This window comes from Apaloderma vittatum, unplaced genomic scaffold (assembly GCF_000703405.1).
Source record: "Apaloderma vittatum isolate BGI_N311 unplaced genomic scaffold, ASM70340v1 scaffold43604, whole genome shotgun sequence".
Lineage (NCBI taxonomy): Eukaryota > Metazoa > Chordata > Aves > Trogoniformes > Trogonidae > Apaloderma > Apaloderma vittatum.
In genome coordinates, this window is record NW_009712910.1 from 43009 (window position 1) to 59160 (window position 16152).

Here is a 16152-nt window from a genome sequence, read left to right on the forward strand (position 1 = left end):
TAAGGAAAAAAGGAACAAACTCCTTAATGAAAAGCTTTACATTTCAGATGAAATGTGGCATTTGTGCACATAGAAGTCTTTATCCTTCCAGATCCCTTGGCAACGAACTCATTGAGGGGATAGAAGGAGAGACAGGAGGAAGAAATTCCAACTATTATACTCAGCAGTTCTCTCATCCTCTAGAAAAGTAGTGATGTGTGCCTCTGTCCCCTCTGCCAGTCAGGTCAGATTGCTATCAAAGCATGAACAGACTTCCTTTGGTAATCAAACAGAACTAAAAATAAATCATTAAACTTATAATGGAGATAAAACATATCCAATAAGGTGTAACTCTCTCTGTGTAAATGACGCAATCCCATTCAGCACCCATACTACCCCATCCACACTACCTTTTCCCTCTGTAACTTTGCCTTTGTCCACAACCTAAAGATAAATCCTTTTGGGTAGCTCCTTCATTCCTTCCTCCCTGCAATTCTTATTGTGCCATACTAAAGATATTGTTGGATTTCAGCAAGGAGCAATTTGAAAGTTTTGAGTAGAAACAGTTGGGATAGGACTAATCCCATCAATTTCCAACCTGAATTGTTCTATGATTCTATGAATGTAAATAACTCATCAAGAGAAATAGTCACTTTCAGGGAATAATTTAGCCAATCTACTTCAGATACCTAGTTTAGGATGAAATAAATCACATCTCACAGTGCATATTTTTGTCAGTCACCTATAAATGGAGTCTAAATGCCTAGTTAATATGAAATCATATTCAATATGGACATCTACATTGAGCTGGAGATCTGAACTGAAACAAAACAAGTGAAAAGAGATTACGTATCCCTATAGTAACACTGTCTTTCCAGAGATGTGCATGTGAGAAAGAAAATCCTAGTTTATGACCTGAAAATGTGCTCTTCCTTTGCAAACCAATGATCATGGAGAGGGGTATAGGTAGGCATCACTGTCTCCTGAGCTGCCTTTGGAGTAGCCCCATGAGAAACTCCATATCAAGAGCTGTCTGAGTGGGTGTTCTCCCATTGGTGCAGCTCGTCTTCTGCTCCCATGCTGTCTCCCTGCTGTATCTCAGTATCTAGAGAATTGCTTTGGCTTCCTTATTGCCTGCTGCCCTGCTGAGCTGTGGAAACCTTAGAGGAAGCAAGAAATTGCCATACTCTACTGAGACATTATAAAGCAATGAGGCAGAACATCTCCCCTCCCTCATGTTCCTGGGGAGAAAAAGTGGGATGAAATTAATACGAGCCATCAGCTAAGGCCATCTCATCATCTGCCCAGACAGAAGTCAGCTTAAAACAGTTAAGACCTGCCTGAACCTGATTCTTAAAAGAAGCATGGACCAGATGGGAATGACTGGATAAACTGTGCTGCCCTTGCAAACCCAGCATATCCACTTCTGATAACAAATATTCTCCGCAAGTTCCTTCTCAAACCTAAACATATACCTTCGTATCAAATATTGCAGATATCGCAAACCAAACGAGCAGGCTTGTCTGGGACTTTGTCTACTTAAAGGGATGCATGTAGGTAACCAAAAAGTATTTTCTGCTATCTCTATGATGGAGAAAAAAAGAAAAGCCTAGTCTATTCATTGTCTTTTGGCTTCTTTTTTTTTGAAATAATGCTTGGCTGCCAGGTTGGAAAGACTGGAGATTATAACCAGAAGGCTGTGGAAAGTGTTAATTCCCCTTTGCTCAGCACTTAGTCTGTGGAGCACTAGATTCAGTTTTGGTCTCATCAATACAAGAAAGCCTTGACATACTGTCCAGTGGAGAACAATCAAGATGATTAAGGAACCGGAGCACATGATGTACGAATAGAGACTGAGAAAAAAGAGTTGGTTCACTAGAGAAAGAGAAGGCTAACGGGAGATCTTAGGCCTGTCTTCAGCTACTTATATTGAGGTTAAAGAGAAATGTGACAGAATAAGAGGTAACAGACGCAAGTTGTAACTAAGAAAATTCCATTTGGAATTAAGGAAGGAGTTTTTCACAATGAGGTTGATCAAACACTGGAACAAATTTTCCAGTTTTATTTCCATCCTGGAATGTATTCAAACTGGACTGACAGGACAGGGCCCTGAGAATCTACTCTAAACTGGCCCATTTTTTGAGCAAGGTTTGGACCAGATACCATTCAGAGGTCCCTTCTAACTTCAGCTACTGCCATGGTTCCATAGCACCAGTGCAATGTAGATGGCATGCGAGGTGCTCTAAAATCAAAGAAAGGCAACCAGCATCTTGTGGTGAAAAGACAAAATCTTAAAGGCCTTGAGTCAGAACCCAGATAATTTTTAAGAAGCTGTTGCAGTCTGTCGCTTGAAGCAAATTTACTACAGTCGGGATCTTGCCAGAGGAGCTGTCAGGTATCTTCAGATCCTTGTCCAAAATTGTGCTGATACAGGTAGCTCATAGGGACTTAGGTGGGAGAACATAGATGAATAACCCATAACCTCATGATCTCTCTCTGTCTAAATTCCTGCCTGATTCTATAACCCAGATAAGAACATATTTATTCTGTGAATACTTTGTGTGAATATTTGTAGATTAAGGTGCTATTCATGCAGGTCTGACAGGCAGAGGCATTGATAACAGGTCATAAGAGTCATATAACCAAAGAAGAAATTGTTTCAGAGCGTCGATTATATACAAACACCTGTACATGTAGATGAGTACATCTACATGTACTGATTTGTACATGGATTTGTACATAAAACTAAAACTTAGAAAATACTGCTGTGCCCAAAAAATTATTAATATTCATTGTTTCTATTTTAATTGTATTTTAATAGCAAAAAGAAGAAAAAAAAACAAGGAATGAAAAAACAAGGAATGCTTTTATATGTCAGTAGTCACAACAGGAAAAAAATTCAGATCTCTGAGGATCCCTTTTAGTCCTTAGAGGGGGAAAAACTAGTACTTACTTTCCACAAGCAAAACCAGATGAAAAGGGAAACCCATAGAAAATGAAAAGATCAAAATGTAACAGAAAAAAGAAAAGGAAGAAAAGACACAGTAAGCCAGAAAATTATGTACAGTGTTTAAAAGTCCGTATGGGCTTGCTCTGTGTTCCTCACTCCTACTTTGTAATACAGAATCCTACTGTGGTGTGTTGTGTTCTTTAGCTCAGACCTTCCTTGCCATCCATGCTTAATAACTTCTACTCTTCATTTATTTTACTTTGAGCATTGGTTAGTAGTTGAATACTATAATTATTGTAGGAGAATCTAAACAGTAAAACCCAGTATTATAACTATTATAAGTGGGTGTAGCAGGCTGAGGGGGAAAAGTGAAAAAGAAAATTTGTATATAATGGAGTGCATCAAGTAAATAAGTTATCTTTTTCATTTAACTTTCTCTAGGTAACATAAAGTCCATAAAGGAATCAACTACTGTAAAATTAAATCACTTGAGTCTTTACCTAAAGTTTACTTACAGTGTAAAAGAATTTCAGGAAGTTTTGCACAGATGAGGAAAGAATTACACATGGTCAACCTCAGTGTTCAGTGCATCCCTGAAATAGGCGTATTCAAAGGCTTGGGCTCCAAATCCCATGCCAATGGGAAAGTTCAGACTTTTAGAGACCTTGCCTAGGCCCCCAGAGAGTTGTATCTGTGCTCTATTTTTTCAGTGTGGAGAAGTTCTTGAGAGCTCACTAAGTTTTCTGTCTCTTCAGTTTCCATTCTCATAAGATTATTCCAAAATTGAACGCAGCGTGCAAGCCATCCCCTGCCCCATACGATGCTGTAACTTTTGAAGATTTAGGATTCATTTGTGCTAACCTTGTCTTGCTAAATATTTTTCAGAGGCCAGCTACTGTACATTGTAATGTGGAGATGTGTGCATGCACCTGCATTACAGCTTAGAAGAAAAATAGTGATGCAGTAGTATCATATGCTGAGCACCTAGGAACTGACAAGTGGCAGCAGCAAGAGTGGTGAGGTGTTTTAAAACAGGCAGTGCTGCCTCAATAATGAAACGATACATCTGGGCAGGAAGCCTGTATGACCACATATAAGTTCAGCTTGTTAGCCATCATGTTTTCCCATACCTGGGAGAAAGTGAGCAATTTGATACACAGATCAGATTTGGGAAGCCTCGTTGCTGAAGTCTTTGGCCTTTGCTAGGAATTTAGCTGCTATTACTGAAGTATCATTGCCTCTCTCTGCAGAATCTCTCAAACTTAATGCTCTGTATTTAAAAAAAAAAAAAAGTGCTGCTTTGCATGGCTCCCTACACTAAAAACAGCAAGCCATTTCTTCTGAAAAAAATTTTTTTAAATACGGATGTCACAGGAACAAAGGGAGGAAACACTCCAGGACATAGAGGCTCTAGTCCTTATTCTCCAATGACTCTTGGTATGACATGGAAAGAGTCACTCAACTTCTCTGTGTCTCAATTTCCCATCTGTAAAATGGGGTTAAAATACCTACCTCACAGGGGTGTTGTGAGGCTTTTTAAAATAATGTTTGTAAAGTGCTTTGAGATCCTTGGATGAAAGGTGGAATACAAGAGAGCACTTCTGTTGAGATGGCTAAAGGCTTCCAGCTCTTCAAAACTATTCCACGTACTCTTCACTGTAATTTCCCTCCTGTCATTTGTTAGATCTGCTGGGAGTTAAAAAGAAGAAATTTTGTGATCAAGAATACTAAATTGTCATAGTCTTGTGTAGATGTGGGCTAAAATAGTCTTATAGTCTTTTTCAGCTTTTAAAATTGTGTTACATATTCCTTGTCCTCAAAAGCTTAAAGCTAACAGAAAAAGGATATATGATAACTTTGGGCACTCTTCATCGCAACTGGCTAACTTGTGTCTTTTGTAGACAAAGTCAGCCTCTTCACAAGATTAAAAAACTGCAGTTCGGGTCAGTGGCTACAAAACTTAATGTAAAGGGTAGGGTAGGTATTTAAGTCCTATATGTTTTGCAGTCATTTAACCAACAGCCATTCAACAGAACAGTGTAAAGTTAGTTACCAAGTTAAAGGTTAAACCTTATGAATTATAGAAATGTGAAATGAAAGTGAGATCAGATTTCACAAAGCTGAACTGAAGAAAAGTCACATAGGTTCACGTAGAGCTGCTAGGCTAACATATTTTCCAGAACACCCTTAACCAATACACAAACTAATTGACTACTTAAAATTTCAGTTTAATAAACAGGTGACACAGGTACTTCACTAGAGCATGCTGAGCATCCAATAGACTGTTGTTGAGGAGATGACCTAGTATACATGAATATGCTTTTCATTAAAATTAATTACTACATGGAGATAAGAAACATGAGCATAAATAGTTGTTCAAGAAAGTAAATGCACAAAAGGCCAAAAATTAAAAGAGGAGGAATGGAAGTTGATTAAAATATTTTGTTTTCCTGCCCCTCTCATCCGAGATTCATGCTTTACACTTTCTTCTCCTCCACCACTTTTTTTTTTTCTTCTTCTTTTTAGGATTGAACGGGCAGGAGAACTGAAAAGGATATAACCAAACAAACAGAATAAAAAATATTATAGTTACAGCTTTCACCCAGCTTCACCTACTCAAAAGGAATTTACATGTCTTCACTCATAACAGTACGTGATTCATATTTTGACTTTTCACTGTTGTGAAGGCAAAGTATAACGTATTCTTCCCATTGGTGATCATTTCCATGACTTTCATTCATGTGAAAAAAACCACAACCCCCCTTTTTAAAAAAGCAAACCCTGAAACTTTTCACATTTCAAAAGTTGGCCTACAATAGTCACTGTGTACCTGAACAGTTCTCAGGATGGTTTGAGAAAATATGTTTTTCCTTTGCTACTCTTTATTTCTGTGTGCTGTAGAGCTAGATTTGGACTTACCTTACAAGTGTTTGTAGATGTCCCATCCTAAACTTGAAGTCACTGGCAACATCGGAGCTATAGCTGAGGCTTCTTTAGTTACTTTGGTGTTCCATCTGCTACATCTGACACAGTTGCAAGAAGCAGCCCTGAAAAGCAGCAGTTTCTACTGAATAATCTTGTTGGCATCAGGTTTTATCCTTAATATTTAAATTAATGTGGGATCTGTTTGTACATTTCACGTTAGAAAATTATTATTAGTGTATTTTAAAACATTTGCTCTTCAAAGAGCACAAACTAATTATCCATTAATCCTTAACTGCCTACTTCTATGCAGCTGTTCAGGACGGACATTTTTCAAATAGAAGTGTAAGTGGCATTCCTTACTTTTACACTGAAAATCTGATACTGTGATACACTTTATTTTTGAGGGACTAAAATGTAAACATGAGTTATGATTATACTGAAAACAACAGCAGCTAAAATAAAACCGCCTTCGATGATAAAATAGTTAAACCACTATTGACTTGGAATATCCTGTCATGTAAAAATACCATACATCCTTCCCTATAAATTATCTTCTCACTGCATTCAAGTAGGTAATATATATATATAATATAATATTTTACCATTAGAGCATTTATTTCCTCTAGACATAGCCTAGTCATCTACCAATTCTGCTGCTTAACTACAGCCTACTATCATCCCAGGATCCCTAACCACTGTGTAGAAGGAATACTATCTTGTGGCTGAAATATTAATTATTGTGCTGTTGAGCTTTGTGTTTAAAAGTCTGATTTATTATCTTGTCCACTGACAAAAATATTTTTATCAAAAAATATTTTCTATCATCAAAATACTACTGTACAAGCCACCGGCTACTGGAAATTTTTCGCTTTGGTTTGTTTAACCCAAAACATAAAAGTCATACTTTAGAAAATGCTGTGTGTGTACCAGTGTTGAAAATACATCTGAGCTGAAAAGATGCTATCAGAAGTTGATGGACTAGCTCTTGAGCAGGCGTTAATCGCCCTAGCTGTACTGGTTTCTTTCAGTTTGCACCAGCTGAAAAATTGGCCTAGCATGTCAGTGTAATGACAGATTTAGGAACTTTCTTTTCCAGTTGTGATGCAAAACATTTAAATATTGCTCGAGTAGCTGATTATCAAAATATAATTTAGGAGACGTTCATTAGTAAATAATGATGAATGTGTATATATATTAAGAATGGGTCTAAGAATGACATAACTTCTGAGTGAATGTGAGATATCAGAAACTGCTCTCTGGATGATATTCATCTGACCAAATACGGATATCTTTAAGGTGGGCATCTAGTCTGATTCCCTTTGTTGTCAATGAGAAGAAACAGGCACTTCTAGTAGTTACTAATGTTATTCTCAAGAAGATATCTTAACCAGATCAGGTGGAGCGTATCCTTCAAGTGTCTGCTTCTCTTAATGACTGAGGATGGGAACACCGAATGGCTTACTCGGATAGAGATGCTTGCCTTGCTCATGTCTAAAGTTAGGTGAGATGAATCTCACCCTCAGGGCCTCACATCAGCTCCATCTTATTAAGTTGTCCCTCTGTTATTCAACTAAAGCTAAATAAAATGTGGTAACTCTGCACCATTATGTTACAGTACACAGGACAGTAGATAAGAGCCCTATCACACATGTATGACCATATAATTTGGGCTAGCATATTGACTTAAATTATATTGTGCATATAATTGCTTCTGTCTTCCTTTCATGTAACAACTCTTCTAAAATTCTTACTTCTCCACAGTTTACATAGTTAAAGTGAGAGATTTTGATTTCTACTGGCAGATCCACTAAGTAAAATTCCATTTTGATCTTTGCATATAGTTATTGATTATCTAGTGTTAATGGTGTGTATGGTGTTAAAAAAGCGACAATTCCCTGCTTGGTGTATATTCTTTCTCTTTTGGTGAATGGCGTTCATCAGAGAAGAGAATAAATCCAGTAGGACTCACTCCTTTGCCATCTACCATAACTACTGGAAATACAGGAATGAGAAAAGTTGAAAACATAGGCAATTTTGTCATATTAGTAACATGATTATAATAAACCCCATAAAACTGTAAATCTAGAAGTGAAAAGAGAAACATAAGTATTTATGCCAAAATATTTAGGAACAGTAATAATTAGCATTTTGATTGCCTTTTTCTTATCGGTTCTGTGAAAAAAATACATGTGAATAGGAAATAAACAAAAATAGCCTTATGGACTGTAGAGAAATTCACTTCACATGGGCCTTAGTGTTATAGAATTGCTGTATGATTAACAATATTTGACATGCAGTTTGTTTTCTGTCCGTGCGATTGCAACAACAGTTCCAATTGTAGCCACTTTTTTCTTTTCTTTTCCTTTTTCTTTCTTTGTTTCTTTCTTTGTTTCTGTTTTTTATGCAGAAGACCATCAAATGAATTGTCACAATACTCGAATAATGCAAGACACAGAAAAAGACGATAACAATAATGATGAGTATGATAATTACGATGAACTGGTGGCCAAGTCATTGTTAAATCTTGGCAAAATTGCAGAGGATGCAGCATACAGAGCCAGGACAGAATCAGAAATGAACAGCAATACATCTAATAGTCTGGAAGATGATAGTGACAAAAATGAAAATATTGGTCGGAAAAGTGAGCTGAGTTTAGATTTAGACAGTGATGTTGTTAGGGAAACAGTGGACTCCCTTAAATTATTAGCACAAGGACATGGTGTAGTTCTTTCAGAAAACATTAATGACAGAAATTATGCAGACAATACTTCACAGCAAGACAATAGGAATATGAACTTTGTAATGCTAGGGAAGCCTGTGAACAATGGACTTACAGAAAAAATGGTGGAGGAGAGTGATGAAGAGGTGTGTCTCAGCAGTTTGGAGTGCTTAAGGAACCAGTGTTTTGATCTGGCTAGGAAACTCAGTGAGACAAACCCACAGGAAAGAAATCAACAGCAAAACATGAACACTCGTCAACATGTCAGGCAAGAAGATGACTTCCAAGGAAGAACACCAGACCGGAATTATTCTGATATGATGAACCTAATGAGACTTGAAGAACAGTTGAGCCCCAGATCTAGGACTTTTTCTAGCTGTGCAAAGGAGGATGGTTGTCATGAAAGAGACGATGATACCACCTCTATTACTTCAGATAGGTCTGAAGAAGTGTTTGATATGACAAAAGGTAACTTAACCCTGCTTGAGAAAGCAATTGCTTTGGAAACTGAGAGAGCAAAAGCCATGAGAGAAAAAATGGCAGTGGATGCTGGAAGGAGGGATAATATGAGATCATTTGAGGAACAGTCTCCAAGACACCTTTCTGGAGATGACAGGAAGCCTAAACCCAGTGACGGCCATGTCAAAAAGCCATATTATGGTAAAGGTAATATTTCTATATACCGTATGTTATGTCATGAGAAAGTGTGAGCTAACGTGTTAAGTTTTGCATAGATTTTTGAAATGAAGTTATTAATTCCTCAAAATGGGAACTTTATTGAAATTGTAGTAGTATGACATGATTGTAAAAGAGCATCGTGCTGCGGTATAAAATAATGCATTCTGCAGTGTTAGAAGTATGCACAGTATTTCAGTGAACATCGTTTGGCTAAATTAAAAAAATAACTTTTCAGGGAAACAAACAAGAGATCATGTTGAAAGAGGCAAAGATTTTTCTCAAGTTTTTGATATATTTTATAGTAATAATTAAAAAACAATGAAAAAAATTACTTTGCAATCTATATTGGAGAGTGGGGGGGCTTGTAGCAGGTAGTCAATCAGCTATGAAGTGCATATTTTACAGATTGGATTGAGTGGGTGGCATCGTGACTTATAAAATTATCATCAAATGACAGTTATTGATGAAGCCTCTCCCATCTAAAATGTAGAATTGCCTGATAGAAATTGAACAGTATCAGAATGACCGATAACATAAGATAGGGGCAGTGACTGCACATTAATTATCTTAAGATAGTAAGGTAATGGAAACCATTTGCTATGCAAGGCATGGTGTGGCCTGGGCTGAGATCAATAGCAATTTCTTTCTTATGTGCATTCCACTTCACTGGTTTCATTCCATTGTGGAAACAGTTAAGGTGCTGCCTTGACCATAATTCAGTACAAAACTAAAAAACAAAGGAAAAAAAAAAAAGAAAAAAAAAGAACAGACTAAAGAATGCCTTTAGAATGCCTTTTAATTTGCAGGATTATCATGGCAATGGTGTGTTTACCACATCGCTCTTTACTTTGTCTACATGTATACACATAGGGCTATGTTATATGAAGTGTTCAATACCTCCTGAGACTCATTGAACACCCCTGATTCCCATTGACTTTAGTGGAAGTTGAGAACGTGCTATTTCTTGGGAGATGCTAAGCAGGGACTGGGTTCATCTTATTTTTGTTGTAAAAATATTAATTTTCCTTTCTACAACTGAGATGGTGGGCATTTTTCTCCTTTTTATAAATTCCTTATTTGAAAAAGTTAGATCTGCCTGTGACATTCAGGTAGGCAGATGACATCTTGGCCCATCAAAAGTTTGTTTTAGAAGTCTTAAGGAAAAGTAATGACCAGTCTTTTAGAAAAACATGGAAATTGCTTACGTCAAACACTCTTCTGCAATGTAGTTTAGCAAAGTTTTGTTTGTCTTAAACACAAATATATAGTCCAGTGAATGCTGTAGTAACTTTGGGTATCTGGGGAAAACAGCTTTAGTTAGTGTATTAGTGTATAGCCATGTGGATATTGTGCAAAATGGTGTTTGCATATCACCTATTGTAGGTACATTTCCCTTTGAATATATGTCTCTAATAAACCCACAGAAAACATGACAAACCAAGGTTAATGTTTTAAGAGCTTTTTAACTCTCATATTCTACTGCCCTTCCAATCTATGTATGCTTGGGAAAGCACTTATGCATATAAATCTGCTCTCTCCAAAAAGACTATATAATTTCTGGTAGTAACAAAAGTATGTACTTCCTACTTCAGCAAATTTTAGAGCTTCTTTGAACCATCCTATCTCTTGGGAGCTGCAGGCGGAGTCTATAGTAGGTCCAAACCCCAGCCCGAGACTAAATTTTGTCATAGTTTGGACCAAGAAACTTTGTGGAGTGGATCGTTCTATAGTCTTTTAATAAAGAAAGAAGGAAAAAATATTCCTTCCTTACTTTAAAAAAAAAAAAGGAGACATTCTGGGGGTTGTTGAGAGAGGAACCTTTACGTAAGAAAATTGCTTATATCCTTTGTTCCCCACTCATATGTTATCTTCCAGATACTCCTGGAAGAGATACCCACAGTGATGTATGATATAGTTAAGTGGGAACTTTTGGGATATATAAGTTTGCAAGTGAGAACTACCTCCTGGCTTCAGGAGTTCTGCTTTTAGAGATCACTGAAACAAGTGTTAGGGGACCACTAACCTTTTTTAATTCCCTGCCATTTAAAGCCTTCTAAACAGGCTTTCTTCTGAAATTTATGAATTTTAAAACCTTTTGAGGCCTCTGACAACCTTCACTCAGGCATACTCCCATTGTGGCAAGGAGTGAGGAAAGGTTACTGAATCAAATAAAACTAGGCAATATTTCTCCCAATTAGCAGAAAAGGATTTACAAGAGAGTATCCAGTGTTTTGTATAAAGTCGTGGAAAGTCTAGTCAAATGTCTTCCATTAAAAGCAATGGGAAATTGTGCAAGTAACATTCTGTACAAGTTTTGAAATCATTAAGAATAGCATACAGCATCTTTTCTGACTCATTAGACCATAAAGGCTCTTAAGGATTTGATATATGCTATAACTTTATAGCATAGACTTGAATACAGATGAGGATTTGCTTGACACTGTAGGATGTAAGTGTCCAGATCCTCAGCTACTCTAAATTAGAATACATTCATTGACTTCAGTGGAGTTCTGACAATGTGGAGTAGCTTAAATGTGGACAACATGGAGTAGCTTAAAGTTTCTAAAAAGCCGTTATGGTCTATTAATCATCTACATTTTTTTTGCAGTCCTTGAATATTGTTATATTTACATAATTTTTATTTCATTTACATTACTTATTCACTTATCTAATAATTTTACACATCCCAAAGTACCTGACTTGAAGAGTTGCTTAGAGTTGTGTATGTATGTAGCTGTGGGCTTGCTGTTCTAGTGGTCTCAGCACAGGCCTATCTGGCAGGAATTCATATCCTTCCTCTGACATTTGCTCCTTCTGTGGCCTTGGGTTTAACTTCTTGATCTCTTTGCTTCAATTTCCTGACATAAGATGATTACAGTCTTGCAAGGAGTGTTGTGATAACTGTATAGCACTTTGGACATAGATTTTTATGCGTATTTATCATTAAGAAGCATGAAACAGAGAACCACGTTATACAGTCAACATGCAAGTTAAGTAAAATAAAACTTCCATAATTAGGGAACCCATTTGCAGAAGACAACGTTTAAATATGTTAAAATTTGAGAATGGATGTCAGACTTGGAGGGTCATTACCATGAGTGAAAGAATTTCTCTAAAATGAAGGTGTTTTGGAAGAAGTTGGAATGTGAAAGTATATATATATATGTATAAAAATAAAAGCTACCAGGGGGAAATCAAGGAAAAATATGTCCACAACTGAATGTGAACTCTGGATTGTATTGATTCATGCTGGACAAAAAAAGTGTTGCAGGTGAAGTTCTGCGAGTTGTGAAATTTCCACTGATTGTACTGAGGGTTGCATTTGTTGAAGCTGGGATGGAATTTAATGTAGGAAAGACTTAATGGAAAACATGTAGCAAAATCTTATTTTCCAGAAATGAAAGCATAAATACTGAACCAGAGCGATGACAAGAGCAGCATAAAATCCATAAATGAGGGTAGCTCAGATTGGGTATTGGAAGGAGGATGGACTAAACAAAAGGAAGGGGGATATTCGTTGTTGTTGAGCCAAAATGATAGCAGTTAGAGTACCCTGAATTTTATTCCTTTAATACTAATATAAAATCAGCAATAGTCTTCAAAATCTGGCAGCTGTCATGAAGATAATATCTGTATCATGTGCTGGGCTGGAGGGGTAGGGATGTTCTTTTGCAGATGTTCTGTTAAAGAAAACAAGCTGATGAAGTAAGTGAGAGAGTTCTAGTTCAGGTTCAATCTCACCAGCAGTTTCACTACATTATTGGCAGAAAGCTTTATTTTGTTGAAAAAAGGTCTATTTAGACTTTCTTTTCATTTATTTGTAGACAGAAGATCCAACATTCTTGAAGATCATTAACCTTTTAGGTATATGAATATTCAAGCATTATATATGCATGTTTGTAAAGGCCTAAATTTACACAGCAAGTGATACTTACAATAATTCTGATTACAATGTTTACCCTACCATAATTTATTAAAAAGAAATTAATGTTTACATAATTTCTACTGCTTAATAAGGAATTTAAAGAAAACAAGGATTGTCTCCTCAGTGAGCCTTGGGAAAGGGATTTATTTGTGCTGAATCTATAAATTGTTATGCTAAAGAACTGGGTTTGCTACTCTCAGGACACCGAACTGCTATGACAATACATTTGCAGACCTTAATATATCAGGCAAATAAGAATGTAAAGAAGGGAAATTCCCAACTAAACATTTTCCAAGTGACCTTATACCCTTGAGATGATGCTTGCCAGCAGAACTTTGATTGACAGTGGTATAGCTTTGCTATAAAAAGGTCACTTTCCAATCACTGAGAATGGATATTGCTGTGATCATAGGAGCCTGAAGTCTGAAAAGAAGATAACGGGATAAAAGTGACAGAACTATGTTAAGAAGTAGAAGGTTTTTTTGAGTTTGTTTGGTTTGGTTTGTTGGTTTCTTTTTTAATTCTAGTTTTCATAAGAACATTTACCAAAGAGTAAATGACATAACTAAATGAACCTTCTTACAGAAATGTGAAAAGCATCATTCACTTGACACATTTGTTGTAAATTATAGATCCCTCAAGAACAGAAAAGAAAGAGAGCAAATGTCCTACCCCTGGGTGTGATGGAACTGGCCATGTAACGGGGCTTTACCCCCATCACCGCAGTTTGTCAGGATGCCCACACAAAGATAGGGTCCCTCCAGAAAGTAAGTTCACATTGTTTCATGGAAACTGGGGATAAAACTACAAAGATTTTTCTAGCATGCTTTTTAAACCTTTTATTTAAAAAAAAATAAATTTCATTTTTCAGTCTGGTTTGTCTCAACTTAGTCAACTGTTCTGTGTTATACTTTTTCCTTTATTCCATCATTTCCATTCTCTACTAACTTTTACACTAAAAGAACAACTTTTAAAGCTGTATTCTTTGATTTTAAGAATCCTAGGTTATTTTTAAATAGACGTATTCAGCCAACAGAGAAAAAGGTTTCCAGAAGATATGCACTGCTTTACTTCTGCGTTCTGATGTCACATCAACTTGTCCCTGTTGTCTTGTACAGGAATGATTGTACTTGAAAAACTTGCAACCCCTTTTCTTTGTTGTTGCTGTGTCGCATGGGTGGAATTTCCTGCCATGTCAGTGGTTTCTCTGCAAAGGAGATTCACCCATATGAGCTCACAGACAGTCACCTGAAGGCAGAGGGCTCCGTTTCTGGAAGTCACCTCCTGGGCTGGTGGAATTAGCACAGCTCTGCTGAAACTAATCACTGTCATCTGATTTACGCCAGGCAAGCATCTAGCTAAGATCCAGTTCTCTTTCACAGTAGTGAAAGTTATTCCATTGAAGCCTACGGACCTAAAATCCCCGCTGTCCCTCAGCACTTTAAAGATCGAACCTTAATGGGTTTGTAACAGCCTAAAGGAAACGTTGTAAAGAGTCAGGGCTAAAATGACTCCCAGTTTCCGAAGGACAGGAGATTCTGAAGGACAGGAAAACAGAAGCAGATTGGCACTCCAAGAGTGGCAGACATAAAATGTCTCCTCTTTCATGGCAGATGGGCTTCTTCCAGGAGTAAAGTAATGAGGAAGTGCTTTAAGAAACTTTACTCTAGCTTAGTTGATCTCTGAATACAGTAGAACAAATAGAGTTGCAATTTCTCTGCTTTGCAAGACCCTGTAATTTTCTGAAACACGGATAAGTTTATTTGGTTGCTAAAAGTTCTCTCATTTTTACAAATGATAAATAAAAATGCTTTAGAAGACTTTGTAAATCAAAGAAGAATATAGCTTTAAACTGTTTGCATGCTCTTGTACCTACTAAAATGAAAAAGGTGAGCTCATTGTTGTTTTTTTTTTCCTGTGATGTTGGCCTTGTGAAGCATGTTTCAAGAACAGCTTTGAACAGTAGGAATTTCAGAGTAAATCTTTTGCATCTATACACATTTTAGTACACTGATGATGGGGTGATGATGATGGTTATCTTTTAATCAGTATACATGGTTAAATGGTCAAGTCTCTTAACAGCTTTTATTCAGTTCTTAACTCAGTCAAGGAATTCACTGATTTTATTAGAATTTTTTTTTTGAGTGAGAACTAAATACAGGCTTCCAGACTACTTCTTATATCAGAAACACAAAACTTTGCAAGGGCTGTATGGCCATTCTCCATAGAATGATCTACTGCCATTCAGCTCCAAGACATGGTTTCAGCTATGTCTCACATCATACAAAACTCTTTAGTGTTACCAAAAAGTTCTCAATAATTTGACAAATCATAGCATGAGCTCTATGATTTAGAGTAATTTCTGAGCATCCTTGGGAGTAAGTTTTCCATCCAGCTTGCAATGGATGCAGATGTAAATCAGTTTACTTGCTTAAGCTTATATCACTTATTTCTTTTTTACACAGTTTTCTTTTTTCTCTCTTTTTTTTTTCCCACCATCCCTCAATTTTTTAAGTGCTTACTTTTAGTTTTTACTCTTTGGAAAAAAAAATTCTATCCATTGCAATTTTTACATCTGTAGAGAATACGAGTACAAATTACAGAACTGGTTCTGCTCACCATATACATATGAATGATACATCTATGTGGAAGTGGGCAGAACTGGCCCCTAGCTCAATCTGGCATCTTACAGTTAGGGTTAAATTCTGTTCAGGGTTGTACTGAGGTGCGTTTCAAGTAATTCAGTGTTCTGCCAGTATAACTGGAGAGAAGATTTTCAGCTCTCGAGTTTGATACTGTGTGTATAAAGCTATGTATTATGAATACATACATTTCCTGACAGATCTTTTCTAGTCTGTATTTTTGTATTGGACCGGTGCTAGGTCACCTTTTACAGTTGAGCTGATCTTTGCTCACTGCTTTTGTATGACGAAGATGTTGGAAGGCTTCTGCTTCACTGTTGCACCAGAGATGTAT

General features: G+C 36.8%; 1 protein-coding gene across 1 annotated transcript in view; it reads left to right on the forward strand.

Annotated features, from left to right (window-relative positions):
• Nucleotides 1–16152, forward strand: part of LOC104266988 (myelin transcription factor 1-like protein) — a gene marked incomplete at its 3' end in the record, with an annotated part of 69164 nt that overhangs the window by 38076 nt on the left and 14936 nt on the right. Inside the window, exons 5-6 of the mRNA XM_009868143.1 lie at nt 8262–9239; nt 13809–13943. Coding sequence (XP_009866445.1) covers nt 8262–9239; nt 13809–13943 — 1113 coding nt within the window. The remainder of the gene's footprint in view (nt 1–8261; nt 9240–13808; nt 13944–16152) is intronic.